Source organism: Hemitrygon akajei, chromosome 20 (genome assembly GCF_048418815.1).
Source record: "Hemitrygon akajei chromosome 20, sHemAka1.3, whole genome shotgun sequence".
NCBI lineage: Eukaryota > Metazoa > Chordata > Chondrichthyes > Myliobatiformes > Dasyatidae > Hemitrygon > Hemitrygon akajei.
This window is the reverse complement of record NC_133143.1, coordinates 15,336,612-15,352,687: the sequence shown is the minus strand read 5'-3', so window position 1 is coordinate 15,352,687 and position 16,076 is coordinate 15,336,612. Positions and strand designations below refer to the sequence as shown.

Here is a 16,076-nt window from a genome sequence, read left to right as displayed (position 1 = left end):
AGGCATTCAATCATTAGGGCAGAAGTTCCAAACCTGGAGTACACAGACACCTTGCTTAATTATATTGGTTCATGGCATAAAAAAGGTTGGGAACCCCTGCATTAGGGGAATAGACAGGATGTTCTGTGGACAAGAACAAGATGGTATGTTGTATCCCGGATGCCATAGTCAGAGACATCTCGCATCGAGTTCACAGCATTTTTAAATGGGATGTTGAGCAGCCAGAGGTTGTGGTCCATGTTGGTACCAATGACATAGGTAGGAGGTGTGATGAGGTCCTGCAGAGTGATTTCAGGGAATTAGGATTGCTACTATGCCACGTGCAAGTGAAGTCAGAAATAGGAAGAATAGTTTAACACATGATTAAGGAGATGGTGCAGGAAGGAGGGCTTCATATTTTTTAGATAATAGGGTTCTATTCCAGGAAAGTTAGGTTCTGTACAGAAGGGACTGTTTGCATCTGAAATAGAGGGGACAAATATTCTTGCAGAAAGATTTGTCAAAACTATACTTTATCCATAAAAAAATGAAATTATATAATAGCATTCAAAGATATCACCGTTCAATGTGAAATATTTATTTACACAATTAGTTTGTTACATTACTTGAGATTTCCCAATAACTCAGTTAGTACATGGTGGCGGCTTGGTGCACAGCAAAGACTAGCTGAGTCTTGGATTAGAAGTGTTGTTATTGCTGATTATTTAACATAATGGGTATCCAATGCCTTTATTGCAGTGATTCCAGTGGGAAAATATCAGTGCAAATATTGGTACAAATGGGAACCTTAAAATGTTTGTCACCCACGGAAGTTCAAGAAGCAGGCGAAAACTTCTGCTTGGTTTCACTCTTATCGGAAGCTGACGTGTAAACTGGAAAATTCAGAAATATTTGCAACCGCTGAGTAAACAATTCGAAGGTAACACCCTTAAAACTAAAAAAAATGCACGGCTACTCTGTGCAAAAAAAATACACACTCCCACCCTGCAAAGAATCGCACCACAGCATCTGCAGTGAACTTTGTGTTTGCTCTGTAATTTGAGTTTTATGCCGGGACGGTGCTCCGAATTACGCCGAGGTCGGGCACCAACAGCAGGAACCCGGCCTCAGTCTATATCAGCTTAGGGCCCGTACACTGCGGAAGGTCGCGGCAGCCGCCGCTTGATTGCTTCCGGATCGAAGGCACTTGTAGGGCAACGACACCTTGACCAAGCGGCGAACGAACACCGCCTCTATTGGCCGCTGGCCCAGGGAAGGGGGAGGCCAGGAGGTCGCTCCACCTTCCCCTCCGGCTTGCAGCGATGGGAACAAACGGCGGGGCCTTCACTTGTCGCTGAGGCGGAGGGGCTTTGCAGAGCACCGCCCACTAATTGAGGAGAGAGAGTTGGGGGTAAATGCCCGAGACTCTGATTGCGGCGGTGGACGCTGGTTGTGGGGAGGGGGTGGTCCCCGAGCCATGGGAAAGCCCAGTGTGTGCATGTATGTGCGCGAAGGACACGACGTGACCTGACAGCGAGGAACCTCCGGGATATCCGTCACTCCGAGGTATGCGGGCGGGCCCTCCCGTGGGGGGAACTCGGGCGCCGGCCCCGTTCCCGACCAGCCCGGGCTTTTCCTTTCGCTCACAACCCTCGAGTCTCGTGGCCCCCCTCGCGTCACCCTGCACGAGCCAGACAGCCAGCGAGCGCGCGCGCGCGGGAGGCGTGGCGGGAGCTCCGCTGACGTCATGGGGCAGCCTGGCAGCAGCTGCGGCTCCGAGACAAGAGGAGGTGAGAGCGGAGAGAGAGAGAGAGGTGTGGGAGGACGGGCAGGGCAGAGCCGGCAATCCGAGGCGGCGGCCCTCACAGGATTCCCCAGCAAACACCCGTCCGTGAACTCGCCCCCTCCTTCCAGTGCGATCTCCCCCCCCCCCTTGCCTCACACACTGCGATCGGCAGCGCTTCTTTGTGATGCTCCCCCTTCCTCTGATCCCCTTCCACAGTTTTATCCCGTCCCTCAGATATCACCCTCCACGCTCTCTGATCCCCCATAACTCCATATCCATTTCCCCTTTCTATAACCCTCTCTCTGATTCTCCTTATCGTCTACCTCCCTCCATCTGATCATACCCTCTATCCCCGCCCTTTATTGCCCCCTGAACCCTCCCTGTGATTCTGCTTGCCTCTCATCTTCTCTGGCCTCCCTCTGTTTCCCCCTCTAGTTTTATCCCCTTTCTCTGATCACACCTTCTACTCTTTCTGATCTCTGATACCCCCTCCCCACCTCTATAACCCTCCTCTGATTTCCCCTTGTCACCTTCTATCTCCCTCCCTCTGACCATACCCTCCACACTCTCTATCCCCTCTGGTTTCCCTCCCCACCCTGTATTACCCTCTGAACCTTCTATACAACCCTCCCTGTGATTGTTCCCTCTTATCCCCTTTCCACTGATTCGCGCCTGCCATTTATACCCTCTGATTATACCTTCCTTGCCCTCCACGTCCCACCACTGTTCTTCCCTCTGACATATCATTGCTGATCTCTATCCCCCATTCCTGCCCTGTGAACATGTTTTATTCTCAACTTTTAATCCCCCTACACCTCCCTCTCCCTCTGTTCTCACTCCCTCCCACCAATCCCTCTCTTTCTGATTCCCCCCTTCCTGCCATCAATGCCCCTGCCTACCCTTCAACTGATCTTCCTTCCTTGCCACATTGTGGACCCACCTCCCTACCCTCTATTTCCCCCACTGACTTCCCCCACTCCCTGCCTTGTTACTCCTAGTTCCCATATTCTAACCCCTGTCCCATTATCCCAACCCCATCCCATTATCCCCATCTGATTTTCCCTCTATGTCCTAACCCCCTCCACTTTATTCCCCTGCTCTCTACCCCACTTTCCTCTGATTTCCCCCTCTGCCTTCTGTACCCCTTCCACTGATATTCCCTCGCTGCCAACTACTTCCCTCCAAACTCCCTTCCTCACCCCCTCTGATTTCCCCTTCCCTGCCCTCCATTCACCTGGTTGCCCCCTCCATAATCTCTATTCACATTTTCTTGCCCTTGCCCCTCATCTGAAATCCCTCCCAGTAAATCCTACCACCCTACCTCGATCCTCTCTTTGATTCCTCAATCCCCTCTTCCTTTGATTCCCCCATCTTTCTCTCAATTCCCTCACCCTGTGATTCCCTCTCCTTACTGATTCTGCCGCCATTTGATTCCGCCATCCTATCCCCTCCGCATTATTTATCTTTCCTTTCTGCCCTCCATCTGATCCCCTTTGTATCCCAGCCCCTTCCCTGACCTCTAACCCACTCCAATCCACCTTCCTGCCTGCCCCAGATACCCCTCTGAGCTCCTTCTCTGATATCCCTCCCCCAACCTCTTCCCCCATCAGATTCCCTTGTACCCTCTCCCTTCTGATTTCCCCCCACCCTTTGGTGCCCCAAGCTCTCTGATAACACCTTCCCCACTCTTAAATCTCTCTTCCTCCCTTGCAAATGACCACCTTTGCTGCACCTGTGATTTGTCCCCAGCTCTGCTTATGTCCCCCTTTTCATGTCTTCATATTTTGAAATCATTGCCTATCTGTCTGTGATCGCTACGCTCCCCTTCTGTCTGTGAATCCCTTAGCACCTCCCCTTTGTCAAGTCCCTTCCTCCTGCCATCTTGTTGGAGAGCGTTATGGTAAGGTATCACCTCTTGAATAATTCCAAGGCCTTTGATATTTTCTCCCTTTGTTCATCCTCTCCACAATGTTCATGCTGCCCTGTCCTGTGTGAATGAAACTCCATGTTTCTTCACTGTGGGGGGAGATTGTTGTGTCTGAATGTTCTACTCTACCCTTCTGTGAGCTGCTCCTTACACTCCCATGCAATCTCTCTCTCTTCTCTTTGGCCACTCCCCTCCCTCTCTTAAAGGATTTTCCTCTTGTGATTCCCCAAGTTCCTTCCTGGGGGATTTCACTTTCTGTCCTGAATGCTCTTCCTTCAGTTGCATGATTCAGCCTCTCATGTGTTCCTTCTTCCTGTAACAGAATGCCTCTCCACTCTCTGATCTACACTGCTGCACAACACACTTGTACCTCTTGTGTCATCCTTGTCCTCTCTTATATGATCCTTGGTTTAATTTCCCCATTCACAGAGATTTTTATTTGTGTGGTTTATTCTACTTTCACCAATGAAACTTTCCCATTGTATGACACCCCCACCCTACTCTTCGAGTGAGAGTTTTGCCCACCTATGTCGACTCCCTGTAGAATCTTTACCATTGCTCCTCCTGTGGGATCTCTCTCTCCTCTTCATTTTCTTCAACTTCATTTTGATACCCTCCCCTCCCTCATTTTGTGATTCTTCCTACCTTGCTCTGATTTACTCCTCAACGTATTGTGCGTATTTTTATTAAATTCTGTTCTCTTTCTGCCTGATTCCAACTCCCCATGCATCTGATCTCACCTTTCCATCCTAGATAATTTGCTCCCCTCCCACCCATCTGTGGTTTCTTCCTTCCTCTGCATCCTCTCCTTTAGGTGATCTTCCTTCTGCAGTCTCTTCTATTTCCTGCATGTACGCCTTCCACTGTCACCTTCCTCCTCTCCTGTTGCCTACACCTCTAATGTGGTCTGCCTCCTTTTGGAACAAATACCCTATTCTCATAAATTCATCTTCCCTTCCTCCTGTGTGATCTACCTCCAGTTTTGCCTCCGGATGTGCTTTCCCTTCCTCTGTGATCTGTCTCTAATCACCTGCAATTATCGGTTCCCACCTTCTTTCACAATATATTCATTCACAGGATGTGAACATTGACAGCATTTTAGTTAATCTGGCATACAGCTGAACAGCCTTTTCCTGTGCTGTACTGTTGTATGTTCTATTTACCAGTCATCCCTAATTATCCCTGAACCACATTTCTCATCCTGCCCTTTGGATCATTGGCACCCTTTTCCTTTCATCTCTCAATTTATTATCTGTAACTCTAATATCTGCTCCTCATCTTCTCACATTTTTTTGGTATTTCCCCTCATGCCGGTTTCTGGTTTTGTCGTTGATTCCCTCTACATACAATATAGTCGGTGCTCTCCTTCATTTGCTCTAACTGCATCACATCACCTGATTTCTGTTGGCACTTTAGCTTTCATCTACTTCACCAGTCCTTGCATTGAGCTGCTAATTCTGGTTGCAAGAGGCCTCATGATGTGTGAAGAGATGTATCTAATTCACTTGTTCATAAGTGGGTCCTTGTTGAAGAGACAACAATTTTAACAGCAATTTCAGCACTCTGCCTTTCCGACCCCCTTCATTTTGATTTCCATTTAATATTCTTGGGACCTTTGACTCTGTTGTGAAGACTCGAGTTAAATTTGCTGGCAAATAACATTTGTCTCCTCAGAAGGTTCACATACAATTCCTGAGACTTGTGCAGAAAAATTTAAGGTGGTCATCTAATATGTTACTGAGGAAATGCAACATAGCCAGCGATTCCTGCTTTCTGATGAAATATTAAAGCAAAGTCCTATCTAAAGTTTTTGATGGATGTGGAAGATCCCTTAGCATTGTTTCGAAAGTAGCATGTCTGTCCTGGTCCTCACATCATTCTGGTTGCATTACATTACTCTTAGTGGGAGCTTGCAATGCTCAAGAAAGATGCTTAGCTTTATGCAGTTTATCATTGGCTGTTCCATGCTTCAGTAGTTTCTGTGGTCGTGAAATATGTGAATGCACATTGTTTTCTTATTGTGAGACAGATAGTAGCAATGCCTAGAATACGTACACAACGCTGGAAGAACTCAGCAGGTCAGGCAGCACCCGTGAGAAAAGAGTAGCCAACATTTTGGGCCAAGACCCTTTATCAGGAATGGGGGGGGGGGGGGGATTCCTGATGAAGGGTCTTGGCCCAAAATGTTGGCTACTCTTTTCTCACGGGTGCTGCCTGACCTGCTGAGTCCTTCCAGCGTTGTGTACATATTCTTTGATCCACAGCATCTGCAGTTATATTTTTGTGTTTAGTAGCAATGCCTAATTTTTTTTATCATCATGTCATTCTTTGAAATAGATGGGGTGGGAGTTTGTGTTTGGAAATTAAAGAATGATTGAGGTTCAGAAAAAAATGTGGTTAGGATTAAAGAGTAGCTTTATTTCTCACACGTACTGTATGCATCTGAACATCAAAATATGCAGTGAAATGCATCATTTTGTATCAATGACCAATACAGTCGAAGGATGTGCTGGGGGCAGCCCGCAAATGTTGCTATGCTTATGGCACCAATTTACTAACCCTTACTAATCTGTATTTCTGAGAATGTGGGAGAAACTGGAGTGGCCGGAGGAAACCCCTGCAGTCACAGGGAGAACATATAAATTCTTTAACAACAATGGTGGGAATTGAATCCTAATGGCTGGTGCTGCAAAGTTAACGCTAACTACTATGCTGCATTGCTGCCTCATTGTTCATTGTTAGGCACATGATACAGACACGTACCCTTGGTGATGAAGTTCATCAGTGATCTTAGGACTTTATTGTGCCTCTAAGAAGAAAATATTGCAATAAATTTTTACCTGTACTTTTTTTTGCTTTCCTTTGGAACAGAGGAAGATGAGCGTAGATTTGATTGGGATATAAAACCAATGAGATGCCAAGACAGGAATTGACTTAGTCCCCTTGGTAGGGATAAGTACATTTCATTTAGTTAGTACGAGGATTAGACAGGAGTTGAAGAAACAGTTTTTCCACAGAAAAGGTTCCTAAGGCCTGGAACCCACTGAAAACTGTTGGAAGCAGAAATCCAAGATAAGGACTTGAACTACAACCTACCAGACTAAGGACTGAGAACTGGACTGCAGATGCAGTCTTAGTAGCTTAGTCTGGTTGGTGTGTCCCAAAATATCCTTCCTCTCATAGAATCATAGTGTTATCGTTAGACAACACGGACACAGTATCTTACACTCACCATGTCCATGCTGATCATCAAGTACACATCGGCACTAATCTTCTGCACATATAATTGTACTAAGCTGGATTGAATATAGGATTCTTACAGATATAACTTTGAATGCCAAGTGGCTCTTCAATCACAGTAGGGTGTGTCAGTGCCTTGATAGTTTAAACGTTATCTCGCTCTCCAGGGTTACACAAATTCCATTTTGTGCTGCTTTCCAGTAAATATGCTCCATCTGAGACTTGCTCTTTAACTGTGCCCCTGATTTCTGATTCCACATTCTAGTCTTGTGTAAGGCCTGAAATTCAGAAGTCCATCTTTTATTTCAATAACATAATTTTTTTCTGAACCTCCTACTCTTGATTAGTAAGAGAGTCAGATATGGGCCTTAATGATTTATCCAGAATTGAAAGAAATGTCACTTAGTTTACACTGGATATTTAGATGTTCAGTCTTCAAATTGCTTCACTTCCAACAAATTACTTTTGAAGTGTAGTTGATTTTAACTTGTGCTAAAATTCTTCACTCAGTTGTTGAATAAGGACATTATATTGAAACAGAAGATCTTTTCCAGTTGTGTGGTTGGGTGCATAAGAATGATAGCATTGAATATTCATGAATAGATTTGGAGTGGGATGAGGAAGAAAAACATTTTTTTTGCATGTATAATTTGTACCAAAAAGTATGAAGGAAGATCTGTGATTTCAGACATTGTTTTGTTATCTAACATGCATAAGGCCTTCCTTATCTGCGAGGGATTGGTTCCGGGACCCCTCCGTGGACACCAAAAAATTCAGACGCTCAAGTCCCTTATATAAAATGGCGTAGTATTGGCTTATAACCTACGCACATCCTCCTGTATACTTTAAATCATCTCTAGATTACTTATAATACCTAATACAATGTAAATGCTATGTAAATAGTTGTTATACTGTAATGTTTAGGGAATATTGACAAGACAAAAAACTGTACATGTTCCTCTCGCTCACAACACAAGCAATGAAAGAACAAGATGTGAGGCGAGCAAAGCTTCCAATCGTCTATAGATTACAGAACTTATAACACCTATTACAGGAGTCACCAACCTTTTGTGCACCGCAGACTGGTTTAATATTGACAACATTCTTGCGGACCGGCCGACGGTAGGGGGTGTTAATCACGACCGGAATATAGGTGATATGTCAACTATGAGTCACTTATAAGTGGCTAATACACTCAATTTTGGTTCTAAAAGGGTTTATCTGATGAGTTTAATATTAAACACACAGCGCATATTTTCCTTATGTGAATATAGTGAAAATCAATTATAAGTCAATAGCATCATAACATTTTAAGTAATGTTTGGATATTAAACACAGTGCATATTTTCCTCGTATGAACATATAAAATCATTGCTTCACACCAATATCACTGAATCAGTGGGAGCCCTGGACTTGTTTCCCTGCAACAAGACAAGGGATGATGGGAGAGAGCGATACTCATAGGGGGTTCCTTATGTCCAGTCCATTCCACAATTTAGTTTTCGTGGCTCTTAGCACTTGCTTCTGTCCCACTTGCTCATGTTTTTTCCGCTCAAAAAACTCAACTGGTTTGTGCTGAAGCAGTTTTGAGGGCTTCATTGCCTCAATAGATAGCCTCTGGGCCCAAGCTTCAGGCTCCCACCTGCCCACCGCCAGACGCCTTGGCCAGGTGCGGCTGGTCGTGGGTGGGGTAAGAGGACAAGGTAAGGGCCGGAGGTCCCCGCGCCAGGGCCACAGCAGTCGCAGTCTGGAGAGCGAGGAGGAGTGTGACAGGCGCTGACAAAAGTTTGGCTCGAGGGATGACTTTCAGTAGGTCGCAGCGAGGTAGCTGCTCTGCTACTTACGAAATTTTGAGCCTGAATTAGGTTGTCTGCGAATATATTAGCACCAGATTCCCCATAAACATTTGGTATGCTAAACAGGTTTAGAGGTGGCGCCCATCTGTCCACACTCCAAGCCAGTAGCAACGGCACTTCCCACCGGCTGCACAAGGCGGCTGGTTACCCAAGGCCAACCAGTGATCCCTGGCGTGAGGGTATCACTGCGTTTAGGCGACTGATGACCTCACGTGGGTAATGACCTTGCGTGAGTTCAAGTTCAACAGAGGGCGTGACAGAGAATGAGGAAAGGTGCAGCTGACTCATATCATTTCATATCGCCAAATCATATCGTTTCCTTTTTTTTGGTTGGGGACCACTGACCTAATAAAATGGAAATGCTATGTAAATAGTTGTTACACTGTCTTGTTCAGGGAATATTGACAAGAAAAAAAACTGTACATGTTCCTCTCGCTCACAACACAAGCAGCGAGCGAATGAGACGTGAGACAAATGATGATCAAACAACAAGTAAAACTTGTAATACCCATACAGTAGTTGTTACACTGTCTTGTTTAGGGAATAAGGACACTTTGGAGGAGACTCAATAATACTAAAGTCAGGAACTGTGGAGGTTGAGGGCTTAGGATCTTCAAGCATTGAACGTCAAGACTTCAGAATTGCAGATGCTTTAGTTAGAAACATTGTTATAGGAAGCTGTTTCTTCTTTCTCTTTGCATCATCAAACAAATCTGCTGTTATCCCTCTGGTGACACAGAGGCTTCGTTCCATTGAAGGATCGAACAAGTGCTGGAAGAGCACTTCAGGGTTTTTGCGATTTGCAGTTGGTTGAATTTGCGCATGCGGAACACGCGGATAAGGAGAGCCGATTATATTAGAAGTATTTAAAGATTTCATTTGAATTACTCCAGCATGCATTCCCTCATGGTCATTGTAAATTGTTTTCCCCCATCTTTCCAAAAAGAAGACACAGATTTCTTTCTTTTTCAATCTTTTTATTAATATCAACATGATAAGATTAATACATAGTTAATGGGATTACAAAATTAAAATGAACATAAAAGGATACACAAGCAATAAGTACAATATATTTAAGTCTTCCCAAATCATGAATGATACAACTATCATATAAATGAAACAACAAAAAAAAAACTAGGTATATCATGTTGAAAAAAACAGAAAAGAGAAAAAAAAATTGGTCTTTTTATTAGTTTTTTTTATTAGTTTTTCTAGTTTTTTCATTTGGGGTGATTTCAAACTACTAAAATGTCCGATGTGTCATCATTTCGGGTTCCTCCACTTATTTTTGTTCCTCTTCCGGGTGCATGAGTTCATACTTTGGTTAACTCTTTATATACCAAAGGGTTGATTTTAGAAATATGGCTCAGACCATTAATTTTGTCTCTTGGAATACTAATGGCTTAAACCATCCGATTAAACGGAAAAAGATTTTTAAAGTATTCCAAAGACTGAAAGCGCATATTATTTTTGCACAAGAAACTCATGTGAGGAAAGAGGACATTCAACGTTTTTTTTAGATTTTGGAGGCGTCAACAGTACCATTGGAATTCCAATGCCAAAGTAAAAGGAGTTTCAGTTTTTATTGACTCCTCTATTACATTTGTTCAACACGATATTATTTCGGATCCGAATGGTAGATTTTTGTTAATTACTGGGTTACTTTTTAATAAGGTTGCTATGGTTAATGTTTATGCTCCAAACGTGCATTATCCTGATTCCTTTAAGTCTTTATTTACTTCTCTACCTAATCTAAATGAATATATGTTAATAATGGGTGGTGACTTCAATTGTTGTTTAAATCCTTTGCTGGATAGATCTATATCCATTTAGACTTTACCAAATAAGTCGGCCACTTATATCAATTCTTTTTTGACTGATACTGGAATTTTCAATATTTGGAGATTTCTATATCCTGAGGACAAAAAGTTTTCATTTTTCTCACGTTTATCATTCTTCCTCGAGAATTGACTACTTTTTCATTGACTCTCGTTTTATTCCATCTGTAATTGGTTGTAATTATGATGTTATAGCCATCTCTGATCATGCTCCAATGAAACTTTCTATTAAATTAATGGACACAGCTTCTAGTATTAAGCAATGGTGATTTGATTCTACCTTATTACAAGATCCGGATTTCATTAAATTTATAAAGGAACAGATTGATTTCTTCTTTTCAACTAATTCCACGGATGAAATCTCCTGTGGAACACTTTGGGACACTTTTAAAGCATAGATACGTGGACAGATTATCTCCTATTCTGTTGGTTTGAGAAAACGTATTAAGAAGGAAACTCTTTTATTGGTTGATAAGATTAAAGAAATTGACAAGAAATATTCGATTGCTCCTAGTAAGGAGCTTTACAAACAAAGGGTTGAGCTTCAAATGGAACACAGTTTATTACTTACATCTTCAATTGAAAATCAATTAATGAAAACCAGAAGTGATTTTTATATACATAGTGATAAATCGGGTAAACTGTTAGCTAACCAATTGAAGAATGCTTCGGTTAAACGTCAAATTATTAAGATTCGCCAACAGAATGGTGAACTGACAGTTAATAATGATGAGATAAACAAATCTTTTCAAGATTTTTATACCTCCCTGTATCATTCTGAATTTCCTCATGATCATAATACCATGCATGATTTTTTAGGGAAATTGAATTTTCCAAAATTATCATCTGAAGAACTTTTAATATTAGAAACTCCTATTATGGATGCAGAAATTAAAGGTGTTATTTCCTCTATGAATTCCGGGAAAGCACCAGGTCCAGATGGGTATACAGTGGAATTTTTAAAGTTTTTTTCCTCTACTCTTTCTCCTTGGTTATGCAGGGTTTTTGAAGAAGCGATTAGACTAGGTAAATTACCACAATCTTTTTATAGCGCTTCTATTTCTTTAATATTGAAAAAAGATAAAGACCCTACTGACTGTGCATCCTATAGACCAATATCTCTATTGAATGTAGATTCCAAGATCTTTTCCAAGTTATTGGTGACCAGGCTGGAGAAGGTATTACCTCAAATTATTTTGGGGGATGAAACTGGTTTTATTAAAAATCGCTATTCTTTTTTCAATATTAGATTATTGAATATTGTTTATACTCCTTCACGCAGTACCTCAGAATGTGTCATTTCATTAGATGCAGAGAAAGCATTTGATAGAGTTGAATGGCCATATTTATTTACTGTGTTTGAGAAGTTTAATTTTAGTCCGACATTTATATCCTAGATTAAATTGATATATCATACTCCAGTAGCCTTGGTTTTTACTAATAATCAAAGATCTCCCTTTTTTCGTTTATTTCGGGGTACCAGGCAAGGCTGTCCTCTTAGTCCATTATTATATGATATTGCTCTGGAACCTTTGGCAATTGCTATTAGAGAATCACCTAACATTTTTGGCATTACTCGCGGGATAGATATACATAAATTATCATTATACGCAGATGATCTGTTATTATACATTTCTGATCCTGAGAAATCCATTCCTGCAGTTATATCATTATTGGCTCAGTTTAGTAATTTTTCTGGGTATAAATTGAATCTTAATAAGAGTGAATTGTTCCCCTTAACTAGACAGGTTCCAATTTATGGAAATTTACCTTTTAAATTAGTAAATGACTTTTTTATATACTTAGGGATTAAAATTACAAAAAAATCATAAGGAGTTGTTCAAGGTTAATTTTTTACCCTTAATTGATCAGATTAAATGTTTGTTTACTAAATGGTCACCATTATCTTTATCTCTGATAGGTCGGATTAATGCTATTAAGATCATTATTTTACCCAAGTATATATATTTCAAGCGGTACCAATTTTTATTCCAAAATCCTTTTTTGACAATGTTGATTCAAAAATTTCCTCATATATATGGCAGAATAAAAATGCTAGATTAGGTAAAAGATATTTACAGAAGTCAAAGAAGGAAGGTGGATTGGCATTGCCTAATTTTAGATTTTATTATTGGGCAATTAATATTCGATATTTGAATTGTTGGTTAAGGGATTTGGATTTATCTCCTAGCCCTCATTGGGTAAATCTGGAAACTAAATCTGTACAAGGATTTTCATAGGGTTCTATTTTAGGGGCTTCTCTTCCCTTTGCTCTTTCTAAATTGCATAAATGAATTGACAATCCAATAGTCAAACACACTTTACGTATATGGTTTCAATTTCAGAAATTTTTTGGGTTGAATCAGTTTGTTTTAGCAATTCCTATTGTATCCAATTTCTTTTTTCATCCCTCTATTATGGACCAAGCTTATTCAGCTTAGAAGACTAAAGGTATACTACGATTTTCTGATTTATTTTTGGATAATTGTTTTATGTCTTTTGAACAATTATCTAATAAATATAATTTGCCTAGATCTCATTTTTTTAGATATTTACAGATTAGGAATTTCTTTAAACACTGTACTTCCTACCTTTTCAAATCTTGTTTCTTCTGGTATTTTGGAGAAATTGTTAGAACTAAATCCTTTTCAGAAAGGTGTAACATCAAATGTTTACAATATAATTATGAAAATCCGTTCAGAGGCCTTATATAAGATTAAAAATGATTGGGAAAGAGAACTTAACCTTACTATCCCTATTGAGAATTGGGATAAAATTCTGCAATTAGTTAATTTATCCTCTATATGTGCTAAACAGTCATTGATACAGTTTAAAGTAGTGCACAGGGCTCATATGTCCAAGGATAATTTGGCTCGTTTTTCTTCCCATATAAATCCTATATGTGACAGATGTCATTCTGAGATAGCTTCTTTAACTCATATGTTTTGGTCATGTCCACTTTTGAAAAAATATTGGAAAGACATTTTCGATTTTATTTCCACGGTATTGAACATTGATTTACAACCTCAGCCTATTACTGCAATCTTTGGTTTACCAATGATTGAGTCAATTCATTTATCTTCTTCTGCTTGTCGGATGATTGCATTCCTTACATTAATGGCTAGAAGATCTATTTTGTTGAATTGGAAAGAAATTAAACCCCCTACCATATTTCATTGGTTTTCTCAAACTATGTTATGTCTAAATTTGGAAAAAATTAGAAGTGTCATATATGACCCTTCTATTAAATTTGAAAAGACTTGGAGGCCACTTATTCAATACTTTCACATGATGTAATTCAACCCTGTTCCAATCCTATTTGTTTTTCGGTTTTGATTATATGTATGTTGAGAGGATTGGAGTTGGGGCCACTGATGATTCTTTGTCTTTTTATAGATACTATAGCCAGCCCATTTTTTTTCCTTCCTTTTTTTTCTCTTTATTAGTTAGTGGTTAGTTAGATTAGTTTTTCTTAAAAAGACACAGATTTAAGGTCTGTTTTTTGTAATTGGAGGTGTAATGCAGGAATTGCTCAATGTTCTGTAGTTGCAGAACGCTGGGTGGCAAAGTAACGTAGTGGTTAGCACAGTGTTTTACAGTACAGGCAACCTGGGTTAATTACCGCCACTGTCTGTAGGAGTTTTAATGTTCTCCCTGAGTTTCTTCTGGGTGCTCCGGTTTCCTCCCGCAGACCAAAGACGTGGGGGTTGGTAGGTTAATTGGTCATTGACCCTTGATTAGGCTAGTGTTTATATCAGGAGATTGCTGGGTGGCGCAGCTTGAAGGGCCGGGAGGGCCTATTCTGCGCTGTGTGACAATAAATAAATACTGTAGAATTCAGGCAACATCTTTGTGCAGGGAACTATAGATTCCAGAATGGTGTTGTACCTCTACATATATGGTCTGACCTGAGTATTTCCATCATAGTTCATAGTTATGAATTTTTATCATTGGCTTTTATATAACTTGCAATTTTTTTTTCTCTCTTCTAGTTGTGTTGATGGTGTTTGGTCAGTACCTGGCGGACTCTCCGCCATCTCTGTCTCTCTCTGACCTTCTCTTGGATGAGGCTGAACATGCCACGTCGGAAACAGGTTAATCCTAAACCTTTGAGAGGTAAGAACTTTTGAGATTTTGAAGAATTTTAAATCCAGGGGCTCCCTGAGTTACAAATGACCTGATGTACAGGAATCTGTCTTTACACGAATTGACTCAAACATTTTAAAGCATTTTTAAGGTAGCCATAATAATAGTGTTTCATGGTGTTCATTAATGACAGGATATAACATACTATGTATTCTATTAGTCAAATTATGGATAGTGTTATGGTAATTATTCAGTGGAAAGAAAGAATTACAGCAAGTGTATGTGGAGTGATATAGTATAGAACATGGTTGTTTCTGCCTTACAGAGAAACCATTTTGCACTTAGTTCTCAGTAATGGAACCTTTGCATAACTTGAGGATTGCCTGTAGATAATTTTGGTTAGATTTCTGATTTTCAACATATAGGCAGCAATATTGAGGAGTCCATCAACTTGAATCTGATCCCATTGCTTTTCTTGACTTTCAGCTATAACTTAAAAACAAAAATCATGTGGTGTAAAATTTGTTTGTGCTGATTGGTTTCCAAAAATGATAGATAGATAGATAGATAGATACTTTATTCATCCCCATGGGGAAATTCAACTTTTTTCAACTGTATGCAAATGTATGCAAGTATTTGACAGGAGTTGCAGGGTTACCACATAGGGATGGGCATCAACATGTGTCAAGAGTCTGGGTAAACAGATGATGACATCAATCAGCATTTAAGTTTGATGTGACCTAATAGTGCTAGATTGGAGATCAATTATGTCAATTTCTGATGTCATTAGGGATGGCATTCTGAATGATTGATTGCAGATAATATTGGCACTTGTTTGCAGCATGAGTTTTTGGAGGTGATGGTGAATTGGTTTGAGCTGGCCTGATGGCCAGTGGAATCAGTGAAGAGTTAGGGGTTTGAATTTGTTCAATATGGTCCATCAAATATGGGATTAAGAATTAAGAGCCACAGAGTTAAGGGTGCTGATTGATCATGGATTGGAATAGGATGGTTTGTCATTTGGACATGCAGTTAGGAGCACTAAAGACAATAAGGGGTCGTGGGCGCAAATGAAAGATGTTTAAAGGAGAACCCAACAGGAAAGTGAGGGACATGGGTTCCACAGTTGTTAACCAAGCAGGTTGTGACTCTCTTAAGCAGTTCCAAAGCAGCCTTCAGTCCTCCAACTAAAGGAGTGAAATATTGAAGTATGATCTTATACTGAGCCTGTGCCATAGGTGGGCCATGAGAATTTTACACAAGTGATATCATAGTTATAGTTAAATTTGCCAATAAAGAATGCATGACAATTATCAGCACAGCAGTTAATTTGTTAATCAGCAGTATTTTTCTGGTTGTTTTTA

At 40.7% G+C, this 16,076-nt stretch overlaps 1 protein-coding gene across 6 annotated transcripts in view; it reads left to right on the top strand.

Annotated features, from left to right (window-relative positions):
• Positions 1-1,160: 1,160 nt before the first annotated feature.
• hivep1 (HIVEP zinc finger 1) overlaps positions 1,161-16,076 on the top strand; it is a 281,993-nt gene continuing 267,077 nt past the window's right edge. For 4 of the 6 annotated variants that reach the window (XM_073023913.1, XM_073023909.1, XM_073023912.1 and 1 more), the window contains exons 1-2: positions 1,697-1,769; positions 14,619-14,742. In XM_073023913.1, coding sequence (XP_072880014.1) covers positions 14,691-14,742 — 52 coding nt within the window. In that variant the 5' untranslated portion in view covers positions 1,697-1,769; positions 14,619-14,690. Of the gene's footprint in view, positions 1,391-1,414; positions 1,546-1,696; positions 1,770-14,618; positions 14,743-16,076 lie in introns of those variants that run through there. The other 2 variants (XM_073023908.1, XM_073023907.1) reach the window with 2 other exon arrangements.